The sequence below is a fragment of the Crassostrea angulata genome, chromosome 1 (assembly GCF_025612915.1).
Source record: "Crassostrea angulata isolate pt1a10 chromosome 1, ASM2561291v2, whole genome shotgun sequence".
NCBI classification, from domain to species: Eukaryota; Metazoa; Mollusca; class Bivalvia; order Ostreida; family Ostreidae; genus Magallana; species Magallana angulata.
In genome coordinates, this window is record NC_069111.1 from 21,157,292 (window position 1) to 21,169,013 (window position 11,722).

General features: G+C 32.7%; 1 protein-coding gene across 3 annotated transcripts; it reads right to left on the bottom strand.

The window, feature by feature from the left end:
- Positions 1-2,021: 2,021 nt before the first annotated feature.
- Positions 2,022-8,563, bottom strand: LOC128175363 (uncharacterized). Of its 3 annotated transcripts, none has more exons than XM_052840965.1 (5): positions 8,382-8,563; positions 7,066-7,512; positions 4,810-4,861; positions 4,118-4,164; positions 2,022-4,030 (listed from the first exon to the last, which is right to left on the bottom strand). In XM_052840965.1, the coding sequence occupies exons 2-5, from the start codon at positions 7,324-7,326 to the stop codon at positions 3,959-3,961; spliced, it is 432 nt and encodes a 143-aa protein (XP_052696925.1). In that variant the 5' UTR covers positions 7,327-7,512; positions 8,382-8,563; the 3' UTR covers positions 2,022-3,958. The 3 variants fall into 3 exon arrangements, with proteins under 3 accessions (XP_052696925.1, XP_052697083.1, XP_052697010.1); XM_052841123.1 differs by lacking the exon at positions 8,382-8,563 and adding an exon at positions 8,012-8,168; XM_052841050.1 differs by lacking the exon at positions 8,382-8,563 and adding an exon at positions 7,741-7,994.
- Positions 8,564-11,722: the final 3,159 nt, after the last annotated feature.

An 11,722-nucleotide genomic window follows, 5' to 3' on the forward strand; every position in this document is an offset into this window, starting at 1 on the left:
TATTAACGAGAAACACTGTCTGTTTCCTCTTGTTCGCCGTCGTTTTTGGCCCAGGCTTCTTGATCATTCTTATCAACCGCACAAAATCCTGTCATCTTCAGACGCAAGCGCATCCTCCGTGATATAATGGCGATGATACACTACGGTGTAGCATGTACTAGTTATCGGCGAACTACATGTAGCATGAAAAGATACCGACAAAAATCAAGCTCAAAATCAATGTCGTTCGTGCGCTCATGACGGCAGATGTTCGATTGGAAATCTTTAAAACATCTTTTAAGTTTATTAAATCATTTTAATTAGAATAGAAAATAATAATTTTGAATACAGGCTACTGAAACTTGTATTTTCCTCAATACGACTGAAATCGAAAAACAACATGAATATTTACACAAGAAAATGTTTTTAGACAACCACTGTTTCAGGTTTTAAAACCAGCAATTTATAGGTTAATAAAAGAAAATGTATGAATATTTCATATAGTCTATATAATATGATATATCTATAATATATTTATATAACAAGTACATTGATAGATATAAAACAAGTTCCTTTTTAAATTTGCATTTTGGTACATTGGCAGACAGACAGATGGATAGACAGAGTTGAAACTCCTACAATATTTTTCAGCTAAATCAGCTTTTCCTGTGATCGAACAAATATTAATAGTATGCACAGAAATGAATTTGCAATCAATCCCAATGCATATGTTAAGATCAAGAAGAACAAATGAAAAACTGCTGTGTAGCTATATTCATTAGTCTTCAGACAATAAAAGGTATAATATAAATTCAGACTACAGTTCCAATTCCAAACACACGGAAATGGCAGCTTTTCCACAATTTTCTCGTAATTGACTATAAAAAGTTAACACTCTAAGAATAAAGAGAGTGGACCTATTTGCACTAGTAAGATTGCCAAATTATACTAGATGCGCTGTCTCTTAGATGTCGTCATCTTACCATGGCAATCAGACACAGTGATGATACCACGTGGGCTGAAATATACAGTGATAAAGACAGGAGGAGGTAATTAATACGTAATACATATAGTCTGGTGCTCTTGTACTCTGCAGGAGGCAATGCTGAATCGGGGAGGGGGGTTGAGTGGGGTGTCAAATAACTCTTACCCCGATTGTTGTGTGTGACCTAATCCCATCTAATATAAGAACACATGTAAGTAGATATATATAAACAGGTACATACATTTGTCGTTCTTCCTCTCATCATATTGAGCATCTTGTTAATAGGGTACTAACCAGTACTACATTGTGCTGAAACAACTTTATTTTTCTTTATTTTTCTCTCATACACACAAACAAAGCTACCATTTCTATCATAATCTATTCATCAATTTTTTTCAATCATTTGAAATTAGAACAAATTCAGATCAACATACTAACTCCGTATTTGATGAGAATGTTACTGTAATCCATCGACAGAATTTTGAGAGACTTGACAGACGTAAAGTTTGCAAAATTCCTTAAAAAATACGTATACGTACGTATGCAACCCTTCAATTTTATTACTTGTACGAGAAAATGTGATCAGAGCTAATGACAATCAATCCCAGATGGAAAAAGAATATAAGATAGTAAAGTAAACTAAACAAATGAAACTATTTAGCAAGCGTCTTGTACAAATACAATTAGCAAGAGAGACTTAGACAATATATAACTTTGTTTCAAATATTGTACAATGAGGTTAAACGAACATCTTTAGAATACCCTATTGTCCTTTCTGATATATGATTTATTTTCACAAATAAAATATAAATAAAACATGACTATATCTGACAGGACGCTATGTACATAACTTAAGTCGATAATTTCAAAATGCTGCATTCTCTTCACCGAAAAATACTTTTGCTAGGTAAAGTAAGTATGGTTCAAATTAATCAACGATGGACATCCATTGGTTAGAAAATTTTTACAGATATCGGTTGAATCAAATGAGGTAAATATACGTATATACATGTACATGTAGTAATGAAGCAAATACTAGTATACGTGTAGATTTATTGTATGCTTTTATTCGTAATATTCCAGTAAACATACAGTAACAACTATACAGAAACGATGTAACAAACTTAAGTACATTGATGAAGGGTCGACAATTCAAAGTCTCCCTACTCAACTTTTTTTTACCATACTACAAAAAAATTAAAGTCCTTTTGTATCTTTTCTGCCGTAGGACTTTTTTGAAAGATAAATATATATTCATTGTAAAAATCAAAAAAGTGCAATCTCTGTTGTCCAATGCCAGACTAGTAAAATACATACGGCATCATAAGTCATCACCTATTGATTTACAGGTCATTACAAACCGAGTTGTTTTGGACATTGGTTTAGTGTCATGTGATTGCGATTTATGTCTAAAAATAGTTACAATGGGATTAACACACTGAAAAAAGAATTTAAATTTGAAGCTATTCGATGACTGTGGTAAAAAATATGCATTTAGAGAATGCACCTTAATGAATATATAGTTCTTGAAGATATCACGTTTCAATGAGAGGTTACCGGCTCATGATGTATGCCACGCTGCAGTATTTACATTCTCCTGCGCTTGCGTGGCTATGAAGCGGGAGGAAAACTTAGTATGTTTGTGTCGGCCCAACGCGTAATTTTCTTTTTCTTTTTAATTTTATTTATTTTTTGAGCACCGTAATTTTTCAAAGGTTCATCTTTTCATACCATATATAAAATAATTGGAAATCGTGTAAAAATTTGATATTTGTGCGTCACCACGTCTCTTCAAGGTTTAACTTATATAACGCGCCAAACTCCTGACAGTGTGGTTGTTCATCATATACTCCTGGTTTCGTTTTTTTTTTAATTGATAGATTCGATTTGATTTGCTTAATAATAAGATTAAAGTTGTACTTTGATGAATTCTTACATTTTACTAAAGGTTTTGAATTTAATTTGTATGCTAAAGATATGAAAAAACAAATATGTTCGAGATTATGCTATAATAAGAATGGTTTTTATAGGGAAACCTTCGTTATAAATTAGTGTTAAATAGTGGTTCAACAATACTAAATAAACCCGGTATAAACTATTCTAATAAAAAGGGGGATAACGTGATAAACCACCCATATACACCAAACGACCTTGTCAAATGACCTTTTCAAAAAGTTCATTTGGCCTTCAACTCTATCGAACGACTCAGGATAACTGACCTAACTTATAGGCAAATTTTGAATCTTGGAAAAACATTTAAAAAGGACACGTAAATAGGACATACGGGGGAAAACCCCTGGAAACAAAGCCCTTCTCTGTTGTTAAATTACAGCAGCCAAGAAACGCATGTGAGTAAACAACATCATGTTACCTGTTAAACAAGTAATTGCATTTTATTTTACAAATGCGTCATTTGCATCTATTACGAGGTGTAACATCTGTTGAAAATAAACACATGTACATGTACTGTCAGCAAAAAGGGGTTCGTGATGTTAGGTCTCCAAACTAGGAAGATATGTTATTAATTGAATTACTGTCTGTATTTAACTTAAATACAATCTTTGATGTGAAAAAAGTAGACCCTATGCAGAAATTATGATAGCACATTTCTATTAACAAAAAGAATTCAGGGAAAGAGTTAAAGATAAAATACTACCTGGAGGCAACGTTGATCCGTTTCGATATATATTTTTAAACGAAATAAATTATTCTTTATATAAAATGGTAAAATAGTCATAGTTCTGATAAACTGACAACAATTGTTGCATGATCTAGCTATATAAAAAAGAAGAGGGGATAGACTCGATGGTTTTTCTTCTTTCAAGGAGACTATTGAGGAAATTAAGAGTTTTTCCTCAGCAGTACTGGTAACAACGATGGTAGAAGCTTCCAGACCACTGTTAAGATTTAATCCACCAATTATGACGTAAGATGAAAAGTCAAAGCACCAAGAGCTTAAAAAGGTACTACAGTCTCTCGTTGGCATATATATTGTCATTTTACTACAGTTCTTTCAATTTGGCGTCGCTTTAGAAGAATTCGCTGGCGGGGGCAATTCGTAGAACACTGTAATAAAACAAAGAAGAAATAAAAAAATATACAGATAAATATCATAATCTATTTGATTTAAAAGAATTGTTTTTATAAACGCACCCGGTAAAGCTGGCGCGATGCCTCGTTCTCCAAATTCCCAGAAATTCCTACAAGTAAAGAAAGACAACCTCCGTATGTAATGGAATTTTTATAAAAACTTTTTTTTTCTTGAAATTCCTACGTGATTGTAGAAAACACCTTAATATATTACATTGCACAGCAGTAATACGCCCCTACATACAATTCAATTTAATTCGATCAATGCCAAGTTTTCCGATTTTTATTACTGAACTGTGGGGAAAAGCCATGCTTCACTTTTTATATCAAGTTATAGGAATGCTTTCCAAAGTTAAGTTCAAATTCTAAATACAAAACGGAAAGTTACATTTACTGAAAAGCCATGTTTCCACATTTTATATTAAGTTATAATGCTTGCAAAGTTGTAATGCTTTCCAAAGTTTACTCTACTACACGAACATTTACATTCTAAATACAAAACGTACAGTTACAAGGGGGCGGTTTTACATGTATTTAAATAAAAACAATTTACAAAGAAATTATTTTATTCCTAACATAAATACAAATACTCTTAGTATTTTTAAAAGTGAAATGTTAACTAACTGTCTAACGATCTGTCCTGTTAGTTATAAAGATAATCCAATTGAGCGAGTATCCAACGCTATAGTATATAGTCATAATGTATTATAATCTTATTAAAACTTGTCAAATGCTTGGTAAAGCCTTAAACTTACCGACAGTATGTAAATCTTTGTAGTATTTTTCAGCAGCTTTATTTCTGGAAAACTACAACAAAGAATAAACTTTAATAAAAAAAAAAATCCCTGTCAGTTAAAAATAAGCATTGTTAAGCGGTGAAATAATATAAAGGGTGTTATATTCAGATAAATACATGCACGCTTAATCGAGATTTGTTTTATATCATCTCTAACAAGAGGCCCATGGGCCTATCGCAACCTAATTTAACAACATAACCAACTTGATCTAAGTAACTACATGTACCTGGCAAATATATGTCTGAATGTACAAAATGCAATGTAATGAAGTCAGTAAAACATTTAATAATTTTCCGTACATGCTTACTACATATATGACCAGTTTTACCAAATAAACCTTGGATTCTGCAGAGATATTTTTATGTATCTCGTAATTTTTTTCTATGTATGATTGGGATTCATTAGAGGATTTTTAAATAATTTAATCTTTTTCTTATTCTTCCCTAAAAATCTCTTCTTGTAAGTCATGTGTTACTTTAAACAAAACCACGTAGAAAAAAAACTTTACCCAAGAATGGTTTATGCCAAAGTTTAGTTGAAATTGGATCAGTGGCTCTAGAGAAGGAGATGACTTTATGACAAGTTAACGAAGACAACTAGAGCTACCGGTAATTAATTGTGACTTCCGTTAAGTTGAGCAAAAACCATTTTAATATGAAAAAATCAAATTGACTCCTTGACTCATGTACGTTCTTTTTTATCTATGATTTTTTTTTCGCTTACTTATTTAATGGTCTCAATTGTCACCTTTGAAACATATTAAATCTATATTATTAGAAGCCATGTTTCAAAACATAAAGAAGTCTTAAAATTGTTCATTTTGTTCTGTACTCACATAGTCTCATATACATGTAGTGTATGAATATACTATAGAATTTACAAGTCCAAAGAACATAATTGCCCTCTTCAAATGGTATATACATGTATTTTTTTTTTTTTTTGCAATGTAAAATGAAAATTGCCTTGTCCAGTGAAGTAAAACATAATGAAAGATGTAAAAAGACTTTTACATTTTTAATGGTATCGTTTCAGTACATGAAGTTAAAAGAAAGAATTCAATCTTAAACATGTTATCTAAAACTTAAGGTAGAGTAGCAAAACCAAGGTCTGAAAATTACGACACAGTTGAATATCTCTCACAAGAACTTGATATACGTATCTTTGTGCGAAGTTAGAGGAAGGAATCTTGAACAATATTCTTGCATTGGAGGAAAAAATTGAAATGACGAAAAGTGAAGTCAAAGTGAATGATAAGGTCAGACAACGAAGTTGAATTGTAGTCACCGATTTAAATCGTAAATGCAGTTTCACGAAAGTGACGTACATTGATTTTTTTTTTCAAACTAGGCTTACCGCGCAGAATGTGACGGACGGACAGAAGATTGGAAGGACCTGATGGAAGAACAGACATGAAAAACACTATGTGCACTGTTCATACTAGTATACAAGGTTACGGGACATGATAAAAATGCCAATAGATAAAGGAAGATAAACAGCTTAGGAGGACTCAAGAAAATTTGTAAATAATCTACTGACTTTAATTCAGTCATTTGAGATAAAAACACAAGATGTTGGATCTTTCAGAAGCAAATATTTGAATGTTCGGACCCTCACTGACAATGTTATATACTTTCTTTGCACAGGTGAAGACTTTGTTTGTGATCATAAGGAGATATCTGGACACCCGTGTCATTCAAAATTTAAATAATCTGCTAAACCAATAACTCATGATAAATTATTCATGTCTTCTTCTAATCTCTTCTATTCTATATCAAATTAAAAACAAGATATATTTCAAAGCAGAATTCTGATCGTTTATTAAATGTTTCAGGCGGAATTGCACCATTTCACCTGAGAAAATATCGGTTACTGTAACCTAAACGAAGAATCATTTATTGAGTTTTACTTTCATATATTCGTGAGTTGTTAAGAACTAAAATCGGTTTCATCTTTTTTCTATTTGAATATGATAAATCAGTTCATTGTCAAAAATATTTCGTAATAATCGTTACAATTTAATTAGCATCTTGTACATGTATATGAAGTATATCAATATTGAATGTTATGGTGACCCCCCCCCAAATCCCCCCCCCACCCCAAAAAAAAAAACCAACAACAACAACACAACACACAAAAAATATCCAATATGCTCTAGTTCTTCCATATATCTTTTTTTCCCTTAATTGTTGAATGCAATATGCGTACATGACATACCTCTTTGTTACAACCAAAGAAGTACACAATCTCCCGATGAAGCTGCTTTTTCACTGCGGGAATTTCCTGTCGTCTGGCAAAGGGATGTAGAAACGTTGATGATGATGACATCATTTCCGGTGAGTGCGCTGAATGAACTCGAGAACTCGGTCGAGACTCGAACACAAACGGTAGAGTTGTCACTCTTTCGTTCGGTTCGAGTTTACAAGGAACCCGAATTTCCTTGATGTAGTTTTCCACTGGATTCATAAATGTGAACATGGCTCCGGACACCACGAACGAACAACGAAGTTCTGTTAAAAATCACATCCTTCAATATTGCTAAAAAGAAGTTTCCCGACGATATGTTGAAAAAAACATCGCCATTAAATTCCAAAGTTTGCTGAGAAAATAGTTGCTTAGATGGGGCGTGTGCTTAAAAGAGGCCTCTTAGATTTCGGAATAAACCTGGTAAATAAAAAGAAGTGTACAAGTAAATAAATGACCTGAACAAAAACATCACTCAAGACGTCTCTTCGAACAGTGTAAATTAAACATCTGTAGACTTTATTTGTACAGTTTGATTTGTAAATAAATTCACATCGAACATTTATCCTGTTCTCTTTAATAAATAAGCACATGTCAACAAAATGAATTTACGAGCAAATATTGAAGTAAGGAAACGTAATTACTTACCAAGTCTTTTTCTTTCAATAAAAATCGGATTAAAATTTTTGAAGTTATTTTCAAAAGTTCGACCTACGACGTGAAATACGCAAGTTAGAATGAATCGGACAAACAAAAAAATTGCCCAGGGAATATTGAGAATTACAACTACAAAATTAAACCTCCAGAGAGTTTTTCGGAAAGTTGAAAGTAATGATTTCAATAAAATACGATTCTTCTAAATCCATTTGTTCAAATATTTGATCGGGGTATCTGGGAAGAAATTCAAAATGTACATCACCTCTAGGGAGCCGAACCTCGCCAGGACACCCATGTATCGATTTATTTTTAAATAAAACTTTCACTAAAGTTTCGTTGGATATGAAACGCTTGATCAGATGAATAAATCACTTCACCGAAACCTGGTATCCGTGCGAACTCTTTGTCAACGAGAAAGAAAGACCCTACCCGTGCTAGCTAGATTTGAGTGCCTCTTAACAAAGTACATATGATGTGGATATACTCAACTTTGTGAGCTTCTCATAAACTCTTACAGTCTGTATCTAACGATAAGGATTTTCTACCCTCAAATAAAAAGTAATCGATTTTATTTTAATAGCCCCATATTCCTAAAGAAGCAACTCAAGGTAGAGTTAATTAAGAACACATACCTGGAATTCGTTGAACAGGTACAACAAACGCTTGGTCCCTTTTAGAAATAAATGCACTTTTCATTTCTCGTCTATCATCAAAAGGATCTCTTTTTCTTAATTGTCGCATTAACGAAATCTTTTTTGTTAAAAAGTTTTTAATGTTCATATGACGAACCGAATGTATTACAGCATTTAATAACGATTTTTAAAACTCTTACCTTTAAAAAACAGTTGAAGCATTAACAACGATTGTTATGAAGTGTCTTATCTGGAAACACAGACATATGTATGAAGAGTTGTAAAATAAGTGTTTTTAAAATGCACATAATCCTTTGTTTTGTCTACAGCTGAATGATATCCCATTTACAGATTGTCGTTATATTTAAAAAAAAATTGAGGGGGTGTCAATTTTTTACAAGTCGGACGTGGCTTTGATCTACATTTCCCGCACTAAGACTAAAGTCCTCATATAAACCTGTAAAAGTATTTTTGTTTATAAATATCATTTTAACTAGTTTAAAATGACTCAAAAGTATGGAAAGCCACAGGCAAAATTGTTCAATATCTCTTCATTATATTAAATACGTTAACGAATCATGATCTTTGAAATCCAATTGGAGTCCCATTGAACAACCCCCTCCCCCGCATCCAACCTCCGGGGGTCCGGGGGGGGGTTATAGTTCTTAGGTAGAACAAACTTAAATTAATCATATATGAGAAAGCTTATATGTATATGTATAACATTTTTTTATAACATTAACATTTGGATTCATGAGAGACTTTCGAGATCAACTTTTATTTTCAATACACGTGTATTCCCTTTTCATCTCCCCTGGGGTTATCAAATCGCCCAACCATAGGAAGTGTTGCCAAGTTTAATTGAATTTAGCCCATCGGTTCTGGATATAATGACAAAAAGGTGAAAAAATCGACAATAGACAAACAATTTGGTTACAAAATTATATTTTGTAAGTGTATGGTTAAACCACAAGCACCTGACGTTAACTTATTAATTTTTCTCGTATTGAAAAAAATGTATACTTCATCATAATGATAAAAGGGTATTATGAGGTGGGGGTATATCTTTTAATACAAGATTTAAATCCTACCCGATGGGAACCAACAACTAAAAATAAGTCGCTAATGATTAAAAATACTAGAATAATTTAGACGACTACAGTGACATTTTTGAGCGCGTTTGGCATTTTTTAGACAAGATGCGACGAAGGCGGTCCACATGCATCATACTGAACGTAAAAAGGAGAAAAGATGTCAAAGTCGTTTAAGTACTCATACAATATTTAGGGTTGCTTTAAAACTCCCAATATGCTCAGATATCTAATTTTCTTTCCTCGATAAATGGACAAAGAAGTTTATTTCGCGCAACAGTCTTTAAGATTTCATAAACTAGTGACATTCATATCCAATTTGTCCGCCATATTACAGTAGCAATGTGCAAAAAAGAACAACGTTTTAAGATTCTACATTGACAGAAACCGGAATGAAACTGATACTGGCTGATTCCAAAACGTCACAATTAACACCGCTATGACGCATTTCGTTTCTCGCTCCATTGAGGGGACTCTTCACATCTCCACAATATTGTGTAATTTCAGATCAGCATGTAGAGCGGATTTATGGAGTTGATGATGAGAATTTATTTACAATCACGCATGCCTTTATTATGAAACACAATGAGATGTCTAACGAGAACCCAAAATCCCAATAACATTGCCAAAGGAAAAAAAAAGTGTTCGTCGATTTTCAAGGCCAACGAGTTGTATTGTATCATTCGTTTGTATAGAGATATAGAGAAAAAAATATATCCGCAAACCAAGATGAGGCCAAGAAAAATAACTGTCATAAACAATTAATCTGTATTCTTTAAGGATATCCGTTTAACAGTGGCGTAGCTACATTGAAGCACTGTAATTAAGTGCTTGCAAATTTTTTCTGAATCTAAAAAAAAAAAGACTGTTATTTTTTCATTGCAAATCCTGACAACCTCATGCGTTTGTATTGGAACTTTTCCTGAAGCATCCCGACTTCTTCTTATAATACATTTTGTAATTAACACACTTTTCGAAACATTGACTCAGTCGAGAGTTCAAAATTTAGATCCATATGGTACAAAATGACAAATCAGCATTTCATTACAATCGATTGATCAGCGCTTCAATTCATATCAAAATAAAAAGAAGCAAAACTGTTATCTTTCAGAACAAAGTTTGGGTAAGCATCAAACCTCAAATTTTGGATTACAAAATTAACCTCCAAATAACGGACCTAGTAAAGGGGATAGATAATTGTCATAGCAGTATAAAATTTCAAAACACTCATTCATCATACGGTAATCGAAAATTACAAATTTTATTTCCTTATTATACCAACATACATGTACCAGGTATAAAATTGTCAGTCTAGGTTGCGTCAGATGTGTTTTTTTATTCATTGGCATCTGTTAAAAGTTTAGTTTTTATACCTATAAAACATCAAAAAGGTCAAGGCTTAAAACATTCATTCATACATGGCTTAAAGGTTACAAAGGTTAAATAGAACATGCATATTACATGACTAACTTGCAGTATCAAGGCAATCGATGCAGACACAGAATCGCCAAATATGACAATTTGATAGTAACTTGTTTTCAATTTGGATTTCACTGTGCCCGCACTCCGTACCCGATTACATAGCATCATTTAAGACTACTGCATAGTGCGACAAGAGTCACATACCAGTAGTTCATTTTATCAGTCATCATTACAACAATTAATTGCACAGTACATAAGTATCAAGATATACATAAGACTTTTGTATGAATTGTTAGTATGACTAATTATGATACTTATGTCATAAGTATCATGATTAGTCACACTAACCATTTTAGGTCATAGCATGGCAATCTGATACATACGTAAAAAAGAGGACCAAATGTATATCTAATAGAGAGTTTTCTGTAAGTACAGTTACCATACCATGGCTGAGACATTGTACTAGATTAGAATTACTGCTGCCGTAATTAAAAAATATGCTCAGCTTCTGAGGGTTTGCACCCCTAACCCCCTGTTTAAAAATATTTTATTCCTAGGTACGCCGCTGCCTCATGTAATCCTGTTATCAAAATGTAAAATATTAACAGGTAATGTCGCAGAATGATCGAGCATAATATATAATAATTATAATTAGTATGAAATCAGCGTGTGAATTTTGCTTCTCGATAGAATTCAAGGACCTAAAAGCTCAAACGGAAAATCATTTGGATATGAAATCAAACAAATCTGTTATTGCTAGCTTGTTCCTGGCAGTAAAATCTGCAGTATGCCTAACTAACAAACATTTCTGATTTCTATAAATGAAAT